Source organism: Sorex fumeus, unplaced genomic scaffold (genome assembly GCF_029834395.1).
Source record: "Sorex fumeus unplaced genomic scaffold, SorFum_2.1 ptg000035l, whole genome shotgun sequence".
Taxonomy (NCBI): Eukaryota; Metazoa; Chordata; class Mammalia; order Eulipotyphla; family Soricidae; genus Sorex; species Sorex fumeus.
Window position 1 is genome coordinate 13,133,445 of NW_026606092.1, and position 17,431 is coordinate 13,150,875.

Consider the following 17,431-nt stretch of genomic DNA (forward strand, 5'->3'; position numbering starts at 1 on the left):
AAGCACTTACCTTGCATGTGTGAAGCCCTGGGTTTAATCTCTGGCATTGTTAATATAAAAAAAAAAAACCAACCTATGAGCTGGAAAGACAGTGGGTAGAACACCTGCCTTACACATAGTCGACTGAGTTCAATCCCCGGCACCCCCACATGATCCCTGAATTCTGCCAGGAGTGATCCCTGAACACACATCAACAGCTGTGTGTGTCGCCCCCAAACACATACACAAAAAATTAAAACAAAGGTGATCTAAACTCTATCCTTACCAAACTTTAAAAAAAAAAAGTAATGCTTCCAAACGTGTTATATCAACATTATCCAATACAGAAACAAATTTAAAAAACAAAAAAAATCCCTAACGGGCCAAAAATAGTACTGGGGTTAAGGAAACTGTCTTGCATGGAGCTGATCCAGGTTCAATGTCAGGAACCTCAGAGATTTCAAGCACCATCAGGAATCATGTCTGCATGCAGAGCAAGGAGTAAACTCTGAGCACTGCTGAATGCTGCCCCACCCACTCCAAAAAGAGCATGAAGCAAGCATCTGACAATATTAAACATCCCTTTATTCAAACATTTAATGTACTCACAATAAGAGCCATTAATGGCAAATGTCCAACTAAGATCATGTTTAATGATGAAAGTCAAAAGATTTTTCTCTAAGATCAAGCAGAAGAGGTTTCCTATGATCATCATTATTGTTTACATCACTTGTAAACAGTAATCAACAAGAAATCTGAATTCAAAAAGAAGTTTAAAGTCACTATTCAGCCTGAGCAATAGCACAGCAGGTAGGACACTTGCCTTGCATGTGGTCAACCCAAGTGCGATCCCCAGCATCCCATATGGTCCCGAGTCTGTCAGGAATGATCCCTGAGCATAGCTGGGGATGACCCAAAAACCAAGTAAATAAAGAAAAGGGTCCTACTGGCAAATGGCATATGCAGAAGACTCCAGACACTACAATAAAAAAATTACTACCAAACAGATGAGTAGAATCTGTTTACTATAGGCAGGCTACAATATCAGCGTAAAAAAACCTGATATATTCCTATATGTAAATAAGTAAAACTATTGTATTTATAGTCGCCTCAGATGTACCTAAGATTAAATCTTCCGAGAGTTGAAAGATTTGTACAATAACAATTCTAAGACGTTAACAAGAGAAAAAGGGAACAATAGGAAGAGCTTATGTTCATGGATTGTAAAAAATTAAAACTGTGAAACTGATCATGCTGCCTAAACAACTTACTGATTCAAAGCTATTCCTATTAAATCCCAATGATATTCTTCTAGAAATAGGGGGGGAAAATGTTTCCCTAAAATTCATAAAGGAACCAAAAGTCTGACAAAGCAATGTGAAAGATAAAAAGACAGGAGGCATTACATGCTCCATCTTTAAACTAGACTATAAAGCAATAGTAATCAAATAGTACGGTATTAAAAAACAGACATGCCAATCAATGGACCAGAATCCAAAGAAAAATAAGTCGAAAAACAACACCACAACTAAATTTATGACAAGGTAGTCAAAAACATAAAAGAAAGCATTCTCCTCAAATGGGAGAAAAACAGATTGACTCACACCAAACTAAATCTAGACTACTTCAGACCAAAACCAAAAATTAATTCACAGTGAACTAAAAAACCAAAGTACACCATAAAACATAAAGGATAACCAGCAAAACACTCCAACATATTGGCAACTTCAATGTCTTAAGACTCAACTCAAAAAAACAAGGGAAACAAATGCAAAAATGATTTAGACCAGAAACTAAAGAGAGATCAAAGGGCTGAACACATGCAAAAGCCCAGTTCAATTTCCAGCAGTACTTATGGTGATCTAGACAACCACATAAAATTCTGAGCACAGGGTCCAGATATAGGCCCTGAGTGTACCAGTGGATATTGGCCTCCAAAGACCAGAAACAAGTATTGGCAAGATCAGAACAAAAGAGCAACCCTTAAGTGGGAATATAAAATGGTTCAACCTCTCTGGAAATCAGCATTTAGGGAGCGGTATTTGAGCCACACCTGGAAGTGCTCAGTGGTACTCCTGGTTCTGCTCTCAGGACCACTGATATGCCAGGAGTCGAATGCAGGTCAGTCAAGTGCAAGGCGAGCACCTTATCTGCTACAGGATCACTCTAGCTCAAAAGGTTTTGTAAGATGGCAAAAATCTACCCAGAATCTAGTTTTGTAATTTTTTTCAAATGATAACAGTATTTTATCTACTTGAATTCATTATGTTATGCCGTAATCAAAAATGTTATGCTTCAACAAACATGGTCCCAAACATAGACTTACAGTAACAGTTCATAAACTAAAACGTTATTTCCAACTGAAATTTGTACCTCAATATTTTTGTAAAGTTTAACAATAAAGCTATTATAGCTAATGAAAATAACCAGCTTACAAAACATATTAAGAAGAGTGAGTGTTAAGGGCCAAAGTGATAGTTCAATGGGTAGGGTATTTGCTTGCACACGGCTGACCCAGGTTTGAGACCTGGCACCCAATATGGTCCTCTGAGGCCACCAGGAATAATTCCTGAGCACAGAACCAGAAGTAATCTTGAGCACCACTAGGTGCCCTGTGCACAAAACAAACAAACAAAGAGAAGAGGCTGAGAGTGGGATGAGGGGGAGCGCAAAAAGTATTACTTTTGGCAGGGGAAGATACAGGATGAATCAACATTACTTAGTTCTTATACACTACTAAGGGGCAGAAAAGAGAGTACAAGTACTTCTGCCTTGCTTGCAGTAGACTATGGTTTGACCCCCCAGCATCCCATATGGTTAGCTGAGCACCTCCACAAGAAATCCTGAGTGCAGAAATAGGAGTAACCAGAGCATTGCTGAATGTGCACCCAAAATAACAAAATATACAATAATAAATAACCAAAAATAACATAAAAATTAAAAATCATTAAATTTAAAAAATATTTACTTCACCTGGATTTAAAGCAAAATTATCTATTAAGCTTTTCCAAGCAATAAAAGCTATTTTTTTAATCATAGGTGCTCCACTTCGAAATCCAAGCTCTTCAAGCTGCAATAGAGAATTAATAAAACTTCCACTTCGATGCAAGGTCTAAAAAGGGAAAAAAAAAATCAGTCATTTAAATGAAAATAAAAAGTATCATTCATCAAATTCCATCACTGTTATATAAAGGCTTAGAAATTTACATTTCAAAAAATACTAAATTAGAGCTGAACTCTGAAAGTAGCAAAATTACTTTCAAATATATTGAAACAGGCAGGAAAACATTAAGAAAAAATTAAGTTCATATATAAAAAAACAATGAAGAAAACAATTACTATCTACTAATTAAACTGAAAAATTTTACAAGATGGATAACTTTGAAAATTTTTACCAAGAAAAAAAAAAGATTAAACATTAACAGTTCTTAGACGCTACAAAACATTCTGAATGGAAGATAAACCAACTGAAAAATTTTGGGGGGGGGGGACAAAAATCACAATAATCCAAAAGAAAAATACCTGAGCTAAGTTGGTAATGCTTCAACGGACAATACTGAAACTAAAATCAGTTGTTTCTATACACCAGCAATTAATAATTTAAAAAGGAAAACTTGGAAAGCACATTACAATCCTTTTACAACCTAAAATTAACACTTAAGTCTTAACATTAAAAATTTAAAAATCTAAGACTGAGGAATTTTTAAAAAATAATTTAAAAAAAAAAACAGGCATGAAAGGTTAAATAGCACTATTAAAATAATTCAAAAAGATTTAACAAATGGAAAATCATCCTAAGTCCATGAATATGAAGACTTATACTAAAATGTCAATATTGAGGCCAAAGAAACAATACAGTAGGTAAGGGCTTGCCATCTAAGTAGCTGACCCAAATTCCATCTCTGGCACCCCAGATGGTCCCCCTAGCTCTAACAGGAGTGATTCCTGAGTGCAGAGCCAAGAAAGATCTGACACCACCAACCTTAGCCCATAAACAAAAGAACCTAAAATGTCAATACTCCTCAAGAGTAATCTACGGATTTAACACACCAAAAAACCAAACTTCAGCAACCTTTCCCACAAAAAAAAGTTCCCAAACTCTGTATGACACTGCAAAGAATCCCAAATAGTCAAAAAATATGAAAGAACAGAGGAATCACATTTTCTGACCTTCAAAACAAAGCACTGTATTAAAATCATGATAATACCATAGGATAAATGAAAGAACAAATGAAAGCCAAATTCACTTGTCTATTTTAAAGTCATGGCATTCAGTAAAAGAAAATTACTAACGTCAAACTCCCATAGACAACAGCACTGGAGCTCACATCAGAACAAAGCAAGTTTAATATACCAACTTTCTCCTGAGGGAGATAAACCACAATCTCCTTTCAGAATGAGGCAGCACTTCGGCATCACACAAGGACTGTTTAAAACTGAAACCTTTAGGGGATGGAGTGATAGTACTATGGGTAGGGCACCTGCCTTGCCCGTGTTCAACCTGGGTTCAATCCCCAGCATCCCATGTGGTCCACCACCACCGCCACAAGTATATTCCGAGTGTAGTCTCAGGAGTGACCTCTAAGAATGGCCAGGTGTGGTCTCCAAAGCAAATCAAAAAACCCTGAAACCAATAAAAGCTCAAAACATGAAGGGGAAAAAAAAAGTAACAAACATAAGCTGGAGGGGCCTATAAAGACTGGATAGTTCAGCAGGTACGGTGCTTGCCTTCCACACAGCCAACCTGGGTTCAGATACTCAGTATCCCACAAGGCCACCGCACCAAGTACCACCGGGAGGAATCCCTGAACACAGAGCCAGGAGTAATCTCTGGAGCACTGCAATGTGCTCCTCCCCCAAAACCAAACAAACAAAAGCCAGAAAAAACAAGTGTTTAAAGGACACCAAAAGTTGGAATAAAAAACCAACCTGGGGGCTGGAGCAATAGCACAGCGCATAGGGCATTTATTTGCCTTGCATGCGGCCGACCCAGATTCCCAGCATCCCATATGGTGCCCTGAGCACCGCCACGGATAATTCCTGAGTGCAGAGCCAGGAGTAACCCCTGTGCATTGCCAGGTGTGACCCCCCCCCCCTAAAAAAAACCCAACCTATATGCTGAGGTAGCCATTTTTCTGCAATACTGCATGTCTGAAACTGGCTGCAAAGAAGTACTGATTGTACCAAAGTACTAATTGTTGAGTTTACAAATAAATTCTAGAGTGCAGGTAAATTTATATAATGGTGTGCGTGAGGATCAACTGTGGAAAATTTAAGAAATACAAGTTCTGGCAAGACATGTAAAAACTGTCAAAGTCATTAACTGTGGTCTTACCTTCCCAAGAAGTTTGACAAATAAAGGCCATAATTTTAATACGTAAGTCTCATTTTTAGTCATAAATAGTTTCTGGAGTTCTGAAAGCAATTTCTGCAAACAAAAGCAAAAAACAGTAAGGCATCTTCCACAGACAAAGTATACAGAAGCATATTTATTGTCTTAGTCAAATTAACTTTCCAATGTTTTACTGGGAAACCTTGTATTCATACAGCAAAAATTCATTTACAATGAATGTGGGCTGGAGCGATAGCACAGTGGGTAAGGCGTTTGCCTTGCAGGCGGCTGTCACGGCCGATCCGAGTTTGATTCTTGTGCCCCTCTCGGAGAGCAAGCTACCAAGAATATCTCACCCACACGGCAAAGCCTGGCAAGCTACCCATGACATACTGGATATGCCAAACACAGTAACAAGTCTCACAATGTTACTGAGCCCGCTCGAGCAAATCTAACAACGGGAGGACAGTGACAATGATAATGAATGTATAAAATACAAATACCATTACCTGAAATTTTATTATGTTCATTTTATCACATATATGGCTATTCTTCCATCCCTCTATCCATTTTTCCTCCTCCAATGTACTTGCCCCTCAATCTTCCAATCCATTTAACTGAAGTTAAAATGATGTTGTACCAAAATACATCAATGGCCTCATATGTAAGACCTTTAAAAATACTTTAAACAATTTTATATATGCTATCAAAATTTAGCGTAAAGGCTAGAGCCAAAGCATCACTCTGGATGGGATTCCAAAGCAGTCCAATTGCTCCCTGGACACCAAAAACAATGCTCTTACCAGGATTTTAAAAAATCTCTCAAATACTGAAGCTACCTTATTAAACTACAGACCCTATCGAGGCCTCCAGAATTTTAAAACAATAGTAACCCAGATTTTAGAATCTGGAAAGGCTCCCTCAAATTATTACCGAATCTCTAAACTCCTTTCATCGCCTCAACTCCCCCTAGAGTTCTCAGCATACAGTGGTCCTTCTAAAACACAAATGCATTTATCTCCTCTATACTCAAAATCTTCAAAGATAACTTTAAATACGTAGTTCAATGTCTTCAAATGAATGTGGTTCTAGATGAAAAAACAAGTACCTTACAAAAGGCTGTCCCTTTGACCTCTCCTATTTGTGACCTTCATTCACTCCTCTCAAATAGCCTCATACCCACTGAACACCAACCAGATATACTAGTTGGTTGGTCTTGCAAGCTCATGACTCCTGCTGGAATGAGCATACTCCACAGCTATCTAAATGATCAATTTTCTATGTATCACCTTCAAGTTACAGTTCAAACATCTCATTCTTTCTCTCTTATTTTCCTCTCTTCCCTACTTCTCACTGGACAGCACTCTATCCAAATCATGCAGTCCCCCATGCTTTTCAGTTACTATATTGGGGACAGGCTGGGAGGACTGATGGGAAATTTCATTTACATTCTGGCAGGGAGGGATGGGGAACAGGGGAGTGGGTGTGTGAAGGGGCTGGATCATACCTGGCCATGTTTAGGGGCTGTTCCTGGAGCTGTGCTCAGGAGTGAATTCCCCAGTAGTGCCAGGGACCTGAAGAAGGGTTGAGACCACAACAACCACAGGCAAGCCAAGTAGTCCACACTTCTATACTAGCCTCTCCAGTCCCAATGCACTATATATATTTTTAAACCTCAGGAGTAAATAACTTCACAAGTTTCTTGTGCTATTATGTTCAGCGTGTGGAACAATGTCCAGCATTTAACAGTCACTAGATAAATAGAACTATCTCAAGAAGAGACTTTAAAGTCTGTAACCAGGGACAAGTACTAACTCTAACTTTAAGAGGTTGGACAGGGTGGGATATAGCTCAAGGATCAAGAGTGTGCCTTGCATTTAAAAGAACCAGAGTTGGATGGAGTGATAGTACAGCAGGTAAGGCGTTTCTCTTGCACGTGGCCGACCTGGGTTCGATCTCGGGCATCCCATATGGTCTCCCAAGCACCTCCAGGAGTAATTCCTGAGTGCAGAGCCAGGATTAACCCCTGAGCATTGCTGGGTGTCAAAAGAGGCAGAGTTTAGTCCCTGGCATTACACAGCCAAGCACTGAACCATGTTTACCCAGGAATGGCCAATTAATATTGCTTAAAGGGGAGAAATCTTCCATTAAAGAAGTTACACAACTAGATGCATTATGCTAAAACTCACACCAGGTGTTAATTAGTTAATGTTCTCCTTTTTTCATAACCACAATCTCTCTCAATTCACCATTCACTGAAGTAAAATGCTTAGCTCATACTAGCACTGAATAAGCAGCTCCTTTCCTACTGTAACACTGCAGGAGTGTGCCCAACACTAATTTAAACAGCTGTTGGTTTTAATTCGGACAACTTCTAGATCACGGTTCCATTATATCAATCAATACAATCTTGGTTTTATTCAGGGCTTACACATAAATACAATCTTTTAAGTGCAATGCAGAACCTTATAGTGGAATACCCAAAATATTTAACATAAATAAGACTTACCGTAGTCATAAGCTGCTCCGTGATAGATGCTATTTCTTGCTGTTTCTGAAGCAACAATGGCATTCCCATCTCTAAAGCAGTTGCTCCCCTTAAGTGCACCCTTTGTGCTGAATGAACCACTAATGGTATGACCAGTTTTGCCCACCTGACAGATTCTTCTCCCATTTGAATTGGAGCTTGTTCGATTAGCCTGTAATGAATGAATTAGCCTGTATCAATGAATAAATACACTTTTTACTTCTGAACTACTAGGAAAATATGTATCTAGTCTAGGGAAATATGCATGGTATGTACAGTTTGTTTACTTTAAGTCATATAACGTATAACTCACAAGGACATCTAATTTCCATTTGTAAGTTTTCAAGATTTCTGTATCTTTTGGGTAAATGTCTAAAGTAAGAACACAAAATTATATTTTGATATGTTAAAATAATGTTGCATATGGTGTTTTGAGACAGGTAAATTCGATGCTTCTAGAGACGAGAATTAAGAGAGCCATGATATAATGTGAGCATCAAACAGGGCCGCAGACTAGAAAGTTTAAAGGTAAACAGCACAACTAAAGAAAGTATTAAAAGCTATAAAATCCTAATGGACCAGAGACATAGTATAGCAGGTAGCACATGTGCCTTGCATGTGGTTGACTCTGGTTCAATCCCCAGCATCCCGTATTCCAACACCCCTCCTGTACTACCAGGAATGATCCCTGAACCCTGAGCCACAAGAGTAACCCCCTGAGCAGAATAGTAAAAACCAAGACAAATTTTATCAGTAGTTTCTGTTGCATGTGGCTTATAAGGTAACAGTAACTTTCCTGTTTGATTTTATTCAGGGCTTACTCCTGTTCAGGGATCACTCCTGGCAGGCTCAGGAGATCATTAATGGGTTACAGGATGAAAACCTGAGTCAACTACATGCAAGGCAGACACCCTAACTGCTGTACAATCACTCCAGTCTAGTTCTTTCATCCGTAGCTAGGCTCCTTTAATGCCCCTCTAAATATAAATATCCCCCTATAGCCCACTTAGCAGGGAGAAAACACTGGTAGGGAGCCTCCCCAGTGGTATTCAGGTACCCAGACCATTCAGTGATACTGGGCCAGCTGTGTGGGAATGAAAACTCGGTGCTTGGCCAAGTGATAGGGTGCTATTAAGACTCAGTAGTGCTGGGGCCACCAGGGCCATAACCAGCTCTCAGGGAACCATCAGAATTCAGGATCCAGCTTAGGGCTATCACATGCAGGGCATGAGCTCCAGATCTCTTAGTTCTAACTTCCTGGAGCCCAGAGAGCTAGAGAGATTAAAACAGCCAAGTATGGCATTTGCCTTCCACGCAGGAAACCTGGGTTTGATCCCTGGTCCCCAGTCCTGCCAAGAATGATCCCTGAGCTGAGTCAGGAATAAACCCTGAGCACTGCCAAGTGTACTCTAAAAAAACAGATCAAAAACAGATATAATTTTGGGAGGAAGAGTGGGTTTAGGCTGACTAGCCATGCTCACGACTTACCCAGGCTCTGTGCACAAGGATCACTCCTGAGAGGGCTAGGGAACTGACATGGTGCCAATTATTGACCATGGTTGGCTACATGTGAGGCAAGTGCCGTAACTTCTGTATTACCTCTCTAGCCCCGAACTTCTGAGGGCGAGTCCACACCCAGCAGTGTTATTCCTGTCTGTGCGCAGGTTTGACCCCGGACAATGTTTCAGGGGATCATATGCAAGGAATGAACCAGCTACAGCAGTCGCAGGCAAGGAAAGTGTCTTACTTCCTATTCTCTCTAGCCCCAAGAGACACCAACACACTGACTAATCTAACAGACATACTCTTTCTGCTTAACTCTTAGGATCCAAGTCTACTCCTTCAGTGTTTTCTTAGTTTCTCTTCAACTTGCACAAGATCCAAACACATACCTGATGATGACATTTAATGCTTCGTAATCAACAACAGCAGAATGTAACTCTCCCTTATTAAGTATTATTTCCAAAGAGTCAATTATACTAGGTACCTAAAAAAAAAACCACATAAATACAAATCAAACAAGCCTCAACTGCTTAACTAATTGTGTAACTGAAAAAATACAAAAACTGTACTCACTGCTTTGCCAATAACTTCAGTGGAAAATGTCTGCTTAGATATCACCCAGAGTGCACGAGTGCGTACATTTTTGTCTGAACTCTTAACAACATCATTTAATTTTGAAAGAAGTTCCTTAATATTTGCCTCTGAAAGAACAAAATTTAGTTTAAATCCTTTAAGACTCCATACATCATTTTTAAAAAAGATATAAAGGTCTAGCCAAACAAAATAATCAGGCAATATTCACACGGGTGAATAGCAGTTGCAATAAACCCAAAGCAAATAGATTCCATATCAGATATTCTGTGCAACTAAAATAATTTTACAGCTATCATTATGTTTAAACATAATTCCTACCCAGATGTTATGAATCCTGTATTTCTACCCCAAAATTATCTACTACTTTGATGAACACACACTCATACAAGCAGAAATCCTTACCTTAGAATAAACACAATAGTCACTTTCTGATAAACAATTCAACGACAAAGCACCAATCAAAGAGCTGTCACTATCACTGTCCTCCCATTGTTCATCGATTTGCTAGAGCGGGCCCAGTAACGTCTCCATTTTGAGACTTGTTGTTACTGTGTTTGGCATATAGAATACGTCACGGGTAGCTTTCCAGGCTTTGCCGGGCGGGCGAAATACTCTTGGTAGCGTGCTGGGCTCTCGAGTTGAACCCAGCTTGGCTGGGCTGGCTATGTGCAAGGCAAACACCCTACCGCTGTGCTATCGCTCCAGCCCAATCAAAGAGTAATAATTAAAATTACTTTAAAACTTGGAAAGTACCATGTCCTGGCCTGGGCTTTCATTATTATTTTTAGAACCAAATAATCTATCACATGTGAAAGAGTTTTTCAATTCAGTATGTGACTTAGTGCATATTACTGTATAAAATAAATGGCCACAAAAATTATTAACTTCTAAAGGAAATGTTTATAAAGGCAAGGTTTAGATTTTACAGCACCATTTTCAAATTGTTGTTCTCCTCCCCCACCTTCCCCAAGTGCTAGGGATTAAATCTAGGGCCTCACACATGCACTAGAAGTGCACAGCTTTTTGGCTTTTTAAATCTAATCTTTGATATAAAACTTATCTAGGAAAAAGAAATCTTCCAACAATGGTAATCTATTTTCTTTCTCAAAGCTAATCCTAAACAACAAGTTACAGAGTTGTGACAATACTTGGTACCAAAGGACTTATACATATAAAGTCTGAAAACACTAAGGATAACTTTACCTGATAATCCTGAAGCAATCTTTGGATTATATAAACAAAATCCCAAGGCCTGAAGAGCAGCACTACTGAGTTCTGAGTTCTGACTGGAAATATGAACCTAAAAAAACAAAAGCGAGTCACAAAAAATTGATCAAAAAGCAATTTTTTTACAGCAAAATATAGTTTTTTAAAAAGTTGAGGGCCAGAAGTGGTGAGGAAAAAGCAGAGGGCCAGGAAATAGCTGCAAGGACCCCCCCCCCCAAGTTCCACACTCAGAAAGAAAACCCTGAATCTGATCCTGAGCATTGCCATTTGGGGGCCCTACCACCTGTGGACTGGAGGAATACCAAGCAATAAACAACTGCTTTCCGTGCTCTCTCTCTTGCCTGCGCTCTCTTCCTCCCTTCCCCTGCACCCTACCCAGGGTACTATCACTTCCTTCCCTGCCCCCTCACCCCAATGAAGAACCTTTCTTCTTAAAAGATAACATTTCCATAGATCTTAAAGCAAAGAAAAAGCCAAGAAATGGAAACACAAAGATATTTATTCAAGCAAACAAATAGGAGCAAAGCTTTCCACAAGGTTAAACTAAAAATTCAAGGGCAAAAGCTTACATCTTAGCTTTAGGGGGAACTGACACCCCTAAGGGAATGTAAACAAACTGAGTAAGTGTGCTAGAAATTTTAAACATCATTCTCACTTTTATATCTTTCTCATTGGACAATGTGAATACTGTCATCTGGAATTCAAGGCCTAACCCATGCTATATATGTAAAGCTTGTCAAAAGTGGTCTTGCTACATCCCCCAAGTCTGTATTTACTTAAGCTATGCTGTACTGTTCCTATTTCAAAGTTCTTTATCATCAAATCCCTTTTCTATAAACCAGATTACCAAGATCAATGGCCACTTGTTATTCATAAGCAGGAAAACAGCAAATGTTGGAAGACATAATTACATATAGGTATTTTCAGGGAAAAAATTCCCTTATAACTTATCAAAATTAAAAAAGACATGCCCGAGGATTCATCAGTTCAGATGTCCAAAAAAACATTTAATACTCTGGGACCTACCACTGCATCACCTGGTTAAGAGCCAGCACATACTCAGGATCAACTTTTACTAAATACCTACTCGATAAAAACTTTTTTTTTTTAAGTTTGGGGCCACTACTGGCTCTGCACTCAGGAATCACTCCCAGCGGTGTGTAGGAAGCCACACAGGATGCTAGGAAAGCACACTACCCACTGTATTATGGCCCCAGCCCCTGAAACCATTTATTGTGGGGACAACAGTGCTGCTATGGGATGCAAAGGGGAGGGGGGACGCAGCCCTGTAATGCCAAGGATCAAAACCAGGCGACCTGACTCATATCCCTGGCACCTGAAAGTACTTGAAAGATTATTCTGTAACCCTCCAGACACCTCACTATTCCAGCTGTGGTAAAAGTATGAGTGTGGGATCTGCACACATGGTCTGTAAGGCTCACGCCTCGCTGAGGTCTGCACAACTGTAGCTTCAGTGTTTGCATATGTGCTTGCCATGAGGCACATTCTCACTTGTGGTACCTGAGTTTTAATAGTGGTACTCTCCAAGGGGTCACAGTGGTGCTCAAATCAAGTGCTCACCAGAGGCTGCACCCTTTCGTTGTGCTTATCAAACCTGGTTTTTGCATGACCAGTAATCCCTTACAGCACCTGGGACCTCACGTCACCTCAGGGACAGCATACAGCATGCCAAGGCTTTGAAATGGTGACCACACACACACCTGAAAGGCAGGCAGCTCTAAACCCCTGCACAATTTCACCAGGTCCCAAGAGCAGTGAGTCTTATGTCACACAAATGCCGTGGGTTCCTAGACAATACTAAGAGAACTCTAATAACAGAACATGTTGTATTTCAACTAGTATGGCACTTGTTCTGAATTATCCTCTCAATACTTTAATAATCTGCCTGAAAGCATCCCTTGATTGTCTTATCACTAACCACCCACATGCTTCAATGCATTTTCATTATCAATCCTATTTACACATAGTGCAATTTAACACAAAATACAAACAATTGTGTTCTTGATCCTTTACGAGCTAAAGTAAAACTAAAATAAAGCTAAAGTAAAAACATGGAGACTACATGTCTCCATCATATAACTATACTGCTGGGATATAGAGCATAAGATCAAATATTACCTAAAACTATTAATAAGCCTTAAGCAACACGATAGGTTATTGATTATAGTAACAAAAACACTGGTAACTACAACAGAAATATTTAAAGGTTAGGAGTATTTTAAATATCCCAACATTTATGCAGACACCAAGCTAAAATACACAATAAACTTAAGTGGCAAAATAAATAAATAGAAAGTCAGATAGTGTGGGAGTTTGAAGCACTTGCTTTGGTTGTGGTCAATCCCAATTCAATCCGGGGAAAAGGTGCCCTGACCCAAACTGGTCCCTCCAAAATGGCCCACTGTGGGCGGAAAGGGGGGGGGGGGTAACCTGTCTTATAAGCATGGGTTTGACCCCTGGTGAAAGTGAGGGTCTACAGCCAGATATGCAAAAGCACCACAACTAACAGTACACATAAGCACCTCAGTCAGGAGTACAACGCTTAACAAGGATGTGCTTGATCACAATCCCCGAGAGCACCAAAACCAGAATGTGTGAGAACACCTCAATGAGCACAAACTTTGGTAAGCACCACAACCAAATGTGTGAGACACACAACCAAGTGTGCACAAACCCCAGTTACCATCAGAGCAGCAGCAAAAGAGAGGAAAAACAAAAATGTACAATCTTGATAAAATAGCTTTGTTTAAAAGCATCCTCTACCCCTCTCGTAGAGCCCGGCAAGCTACCCGAGAGTATTTCGCCCGCACGGTAAAGCCTGGCAAGCTACCTGTGACGTATTCGATATGCCAAACACAGTAATGACAAGTGTCACAATGGACATGTTACTGGGCCCGCTGGAGAAAATCGATGAACAACGGGAGGACAGTGACAGTTTAAAAGCACAAAGATCAAAAAATAAAACTGTAAATAAGGCCCTTGTGTTTGACATTAAACTATACGACTTCCCTACAAAAAGCTAAAAAGGTGGGCTGGAGCGATAGCACAGAGGGTAGGGCGTTTGCCTTGCACCCCGCCGACCTGGGTTCGATCCCCGGCATCCCATATGGTCCCCGAAGCACCGCTAGGAGTAATTCCTGAGTACAGAGTCAGGAATAATTCCAGAGCATAGCTGGGTGTGACCCCAAAAGGAAAAAAAAAAAAAGCTAAAAAGGTTAACTATAGTAATAGCAGAGGAAAGTGACAAAAAATGAAGGCAACTTTTTATTGTTAGCTAAGTTGCTTTAAGGCAAAATTACAGATTCATTTACTTAGAAATCACTTCTTTTAAAGAATGTTTTGGATTCTAGTAGCCAAAGGCAATTTTTGACAAGTTAAACCAATTTTATTTGCAAAGTGGGCTAAGAGTAACCTCACCCAGATTGAGAGGATTAAGAGAAAGGAGACAATTAAGGGATACACTAGAAAGTAAATAGTCACTAATTCAGTACTATAATAAAAAGGTGCCTGCTAGAACAATCCAGGGGCTACTGCTCCAGTTATTTTAAATTCAAAGAATTTTAGTTAGCTTGGTAACTATGCACCCCCCCCCACTTACACACACAAAAAACCCTACTACTTAACAAATTAACAAACCTTTAAAATTTTGTAGAGCCGAGGGAGTTTTTTCTCTATTTCTGTAATGACTTCTTTTCCATCTTCTCCAGTCATTCGACTAAAAAGCAAAGAAAACAAACTTAAGTGACAGAGAAACAATCATCACGACTAGACTAGATAACTGCAAGATCTTCTTCAGAGTTTATACTGGAACAGGAAAACTGACCCAGCACTCAAAATAGTTAAGAATTTAATGTAACTTGGAGCAGGAGGGATACCCTAAGGCACTGAACTTGCACAGCCAACTTTATTTGGATTCCCTGACACCCCACATCACCACCAAGAGTGATCCCTGAGCACAGAGCCAACAGTAAGCCCTGACGGGTCCCCACTCCACCATCAAAAATATATGTAACTTAATGCATAGGGTATATTATGCAATGCACAGGTGGGGAAAAAATGCATAAAATAAAACCAATCTGAAAGGTTGCATGCAGGGTCCCACGCTTGGACAGTTTCACTGCCAGAAGGAACAAGAAAAGCTTTCCATGAGTTACAAATTTACTAAAAACTTACTTTTTGTGTTCAAGCTGCTAACGACCCCTAGCCATTTTCAAATAGAGATAAATCAGAATACTGTCTTGCGGGGGGGGGGGCGGGGGGAGGGGTGGTGGTGGTATCCAGATATTTACAATTCAAATAAAACCAGGATGGCTGCTGGGGGTAGGAGGGGGGAAAGGGGCGGAGTGGGAGGGAGAGGAGAGTGAAGAAACAGCAATCTGGGTGGCTACATTGTACCAAGGCAGTCGTAGCAGGCGACCCGGAGAGGCCACTCGTGTGCAAGCAGCCTGTCCACTTCTAAGGCATTAGGCAAACCCGGGCTCCCGAAGCCCACGTGCCAAAAAGCTCCCCCCACCCCACTGGAGCGCGCGCGCGCAACACACACACACACACACACACACACACACACACACACACACGTGCCCCAAAAGGCTTCCCCCTCACTGGCGCGCGCGCACACACACACACGTGCCCCCACTGGAGCGCACACACCCATGCAGACACACAGACACACGTGCCCAAAGAATTCCCCGCACTGGCGCACACACAGGCACAGACAGACACACACGTGCCCAAATGGGTTCCCCGCACTGGCGTGCACACAACCCCCCCTCCGGGGCGCAGCGCCGGGAAACGTCACTTCGCGCGCAACCCCCTCCCCCCCCACACACACCACCACAACTGCCAGCCGTCGGGGAACACACAGCCAGGTCCCCGGGCGCGCCCCACCCCCAACGACCTTCCTCCTGCCCCCCACCCCACCCCCACCCCCTCAGACCTCCCGGAGTCCGCCCTCCCCTTCCCTCCCCTCCCCCAGACTGCCCCCACACCTGGTCAGCGTGAGGTAGGCGTCCGTCTGCTCGCCCAGCGACGCCGAGGGGTCCTCCAGGGTCTCCAGCAGCGGCGCGAGGGGGCTCCGAGCCGGGGCCGTCATGTCGGCCAGCCAGAGAGAGGCACTGTGACCGGAAAAGGAGAGACGCCGGTGACCGCTGCAAGCAGCCCCGAGGCGGCGGCGGTGGCGGTGGCGGCGACGCGCGTCCGGGCCCCGCACTGGCTCGCGCGCCCGCTCGCTCGCCTGCCGGCCCGCCCGGGGCTGAGGGGAGGCCTCGTCGCCCCAGCCCGCTCCCGCGCCGCCCGCGCCGCCCGCGCCGCGCTCCGAGCCCGAGCCCGCTCCTCCCGCCACCGATTTCCCGGGCAGCTTTCAACTGGGGGAGGAGACCCGAGAGGGGCGGGAGAAGCCCGGGGAAGCGGGGGCGGGGGGGAGGCGGCGCGATCCCCGCGGCCACCCCGAGACTCCGGGCTCACGCACGCACAGCCGGGCTGCTGGGTCCTCTGCGAGGGGGCCCCCGACCCCCGTCCCCGCTCCGCGGCGCACGGACGCGGCCGCAGCGCAACGCTGGCCCCCCGCACCCGGCTGTTTACTCACGCGTGCTGCCCGCGCCCGCCGAGGCCAAGATGGCGGAAGGGGGCGGGGCCGCGCAGCGCGCGGGAGCCGGGGCAGACCCGGCGGGAGAGGCTGGCGCCGATCGAGCGCGCGGGCCGGCGAGCTGCGCGCCGCTCTCATCGATCGCGCCCCGACGCCCCGCCCCGCCCCGCCCCGCGCAGCCCCGCCAGGTCCCTCTGCAGGTGGGCCCACATTTGAAATTCCAAAGGACCAGAAATTTAAAAATAAATAAATAAATAAAAATAAAAAGAGTGATCTCACGAGTGCTCTGGAGTAAAGCGCTTTCGAGGGAATTTGCAAGCTGCTGCAAGCCCCAGGAGCACCGCCTCCTGCCCTGGGTGTTTGTTTGTTGGTTTGTTTTTTAGCCTTGCCTCTAGGTTCTAATCATTTCTAAGGCCAGTTTTTTTTTTAATCACCGTAAGATACAGTTATAAAGCATTCATGTTTGAGTTTCAGCCATACAATGATCAAACACCCATCAGATCCATCAGTGTACATTCTCCACCACCAATGTCCCCAATATACAAACTCCCCCTCCCCCCCTTTCCAAGGCCAGTTTTAATCAACCAATTGAGGCCTTGTTTCCAAGCCTCTGTGAAACAGTGAAGGTAACAGTGCCAAATTTCAGAAGGGGGGGGGGAGTTGG

At 42.7% G+C, this 17,431-nt stretch overlaps 1 protein-coding gene across 2 annotated transcripts in view; it reads right to left on the reverse strand.

Moving 5' to 3' along the window:
* Window positions 1-16,310, reverse strand: part of RIF1 (replication timing regulatory factor 1) — a 60,023-nt gene extending 43,713 nt beyond the window's left edge. For both annotated transcript variants that reach the window (XM_056117568.1, XM_056117567.1), the window contains exons 1-8: window positions 16,172-16,310; window positions 14,820-14,898; window positions 11,139-11,235; window positions 9,915-10,042; window positions 9,731-9,825; window positions 7,821-8,010; window positions 5,315-5,407; window positions 2,953-3,091 (exon numbers count right to left, since the gene is read on the reverse strand). In XM_056117568.1, the coding sequence (XP_055973543.1) occupies window positions 2,953-3,091; window positions 5,315-5,407; window positions 7,821-8,010; window positions 9,731-9,825; window positions 9,915-10,042; window positions 11,139-11,235; window positions 14,820-14,898; window positions 16,172-16,275 (925 nt within the window). In that variant the 5' untranslated portion in view covers window positions 16,276-16,310. The remainder of the gene's footprint in view (window positions 1-2,952; window positions 3,092-5,314; window positions 5,408-7,820; window positions 8,011-9,730; window positions 9,826-9,914; window positions 10,043-11,138; window positions 11,236-14,819; window positions 14,899-16,171) is intronic.
* Between the last annotated feature and the right edge of the window lie 1,121 nt (window positions 16,311-17,431).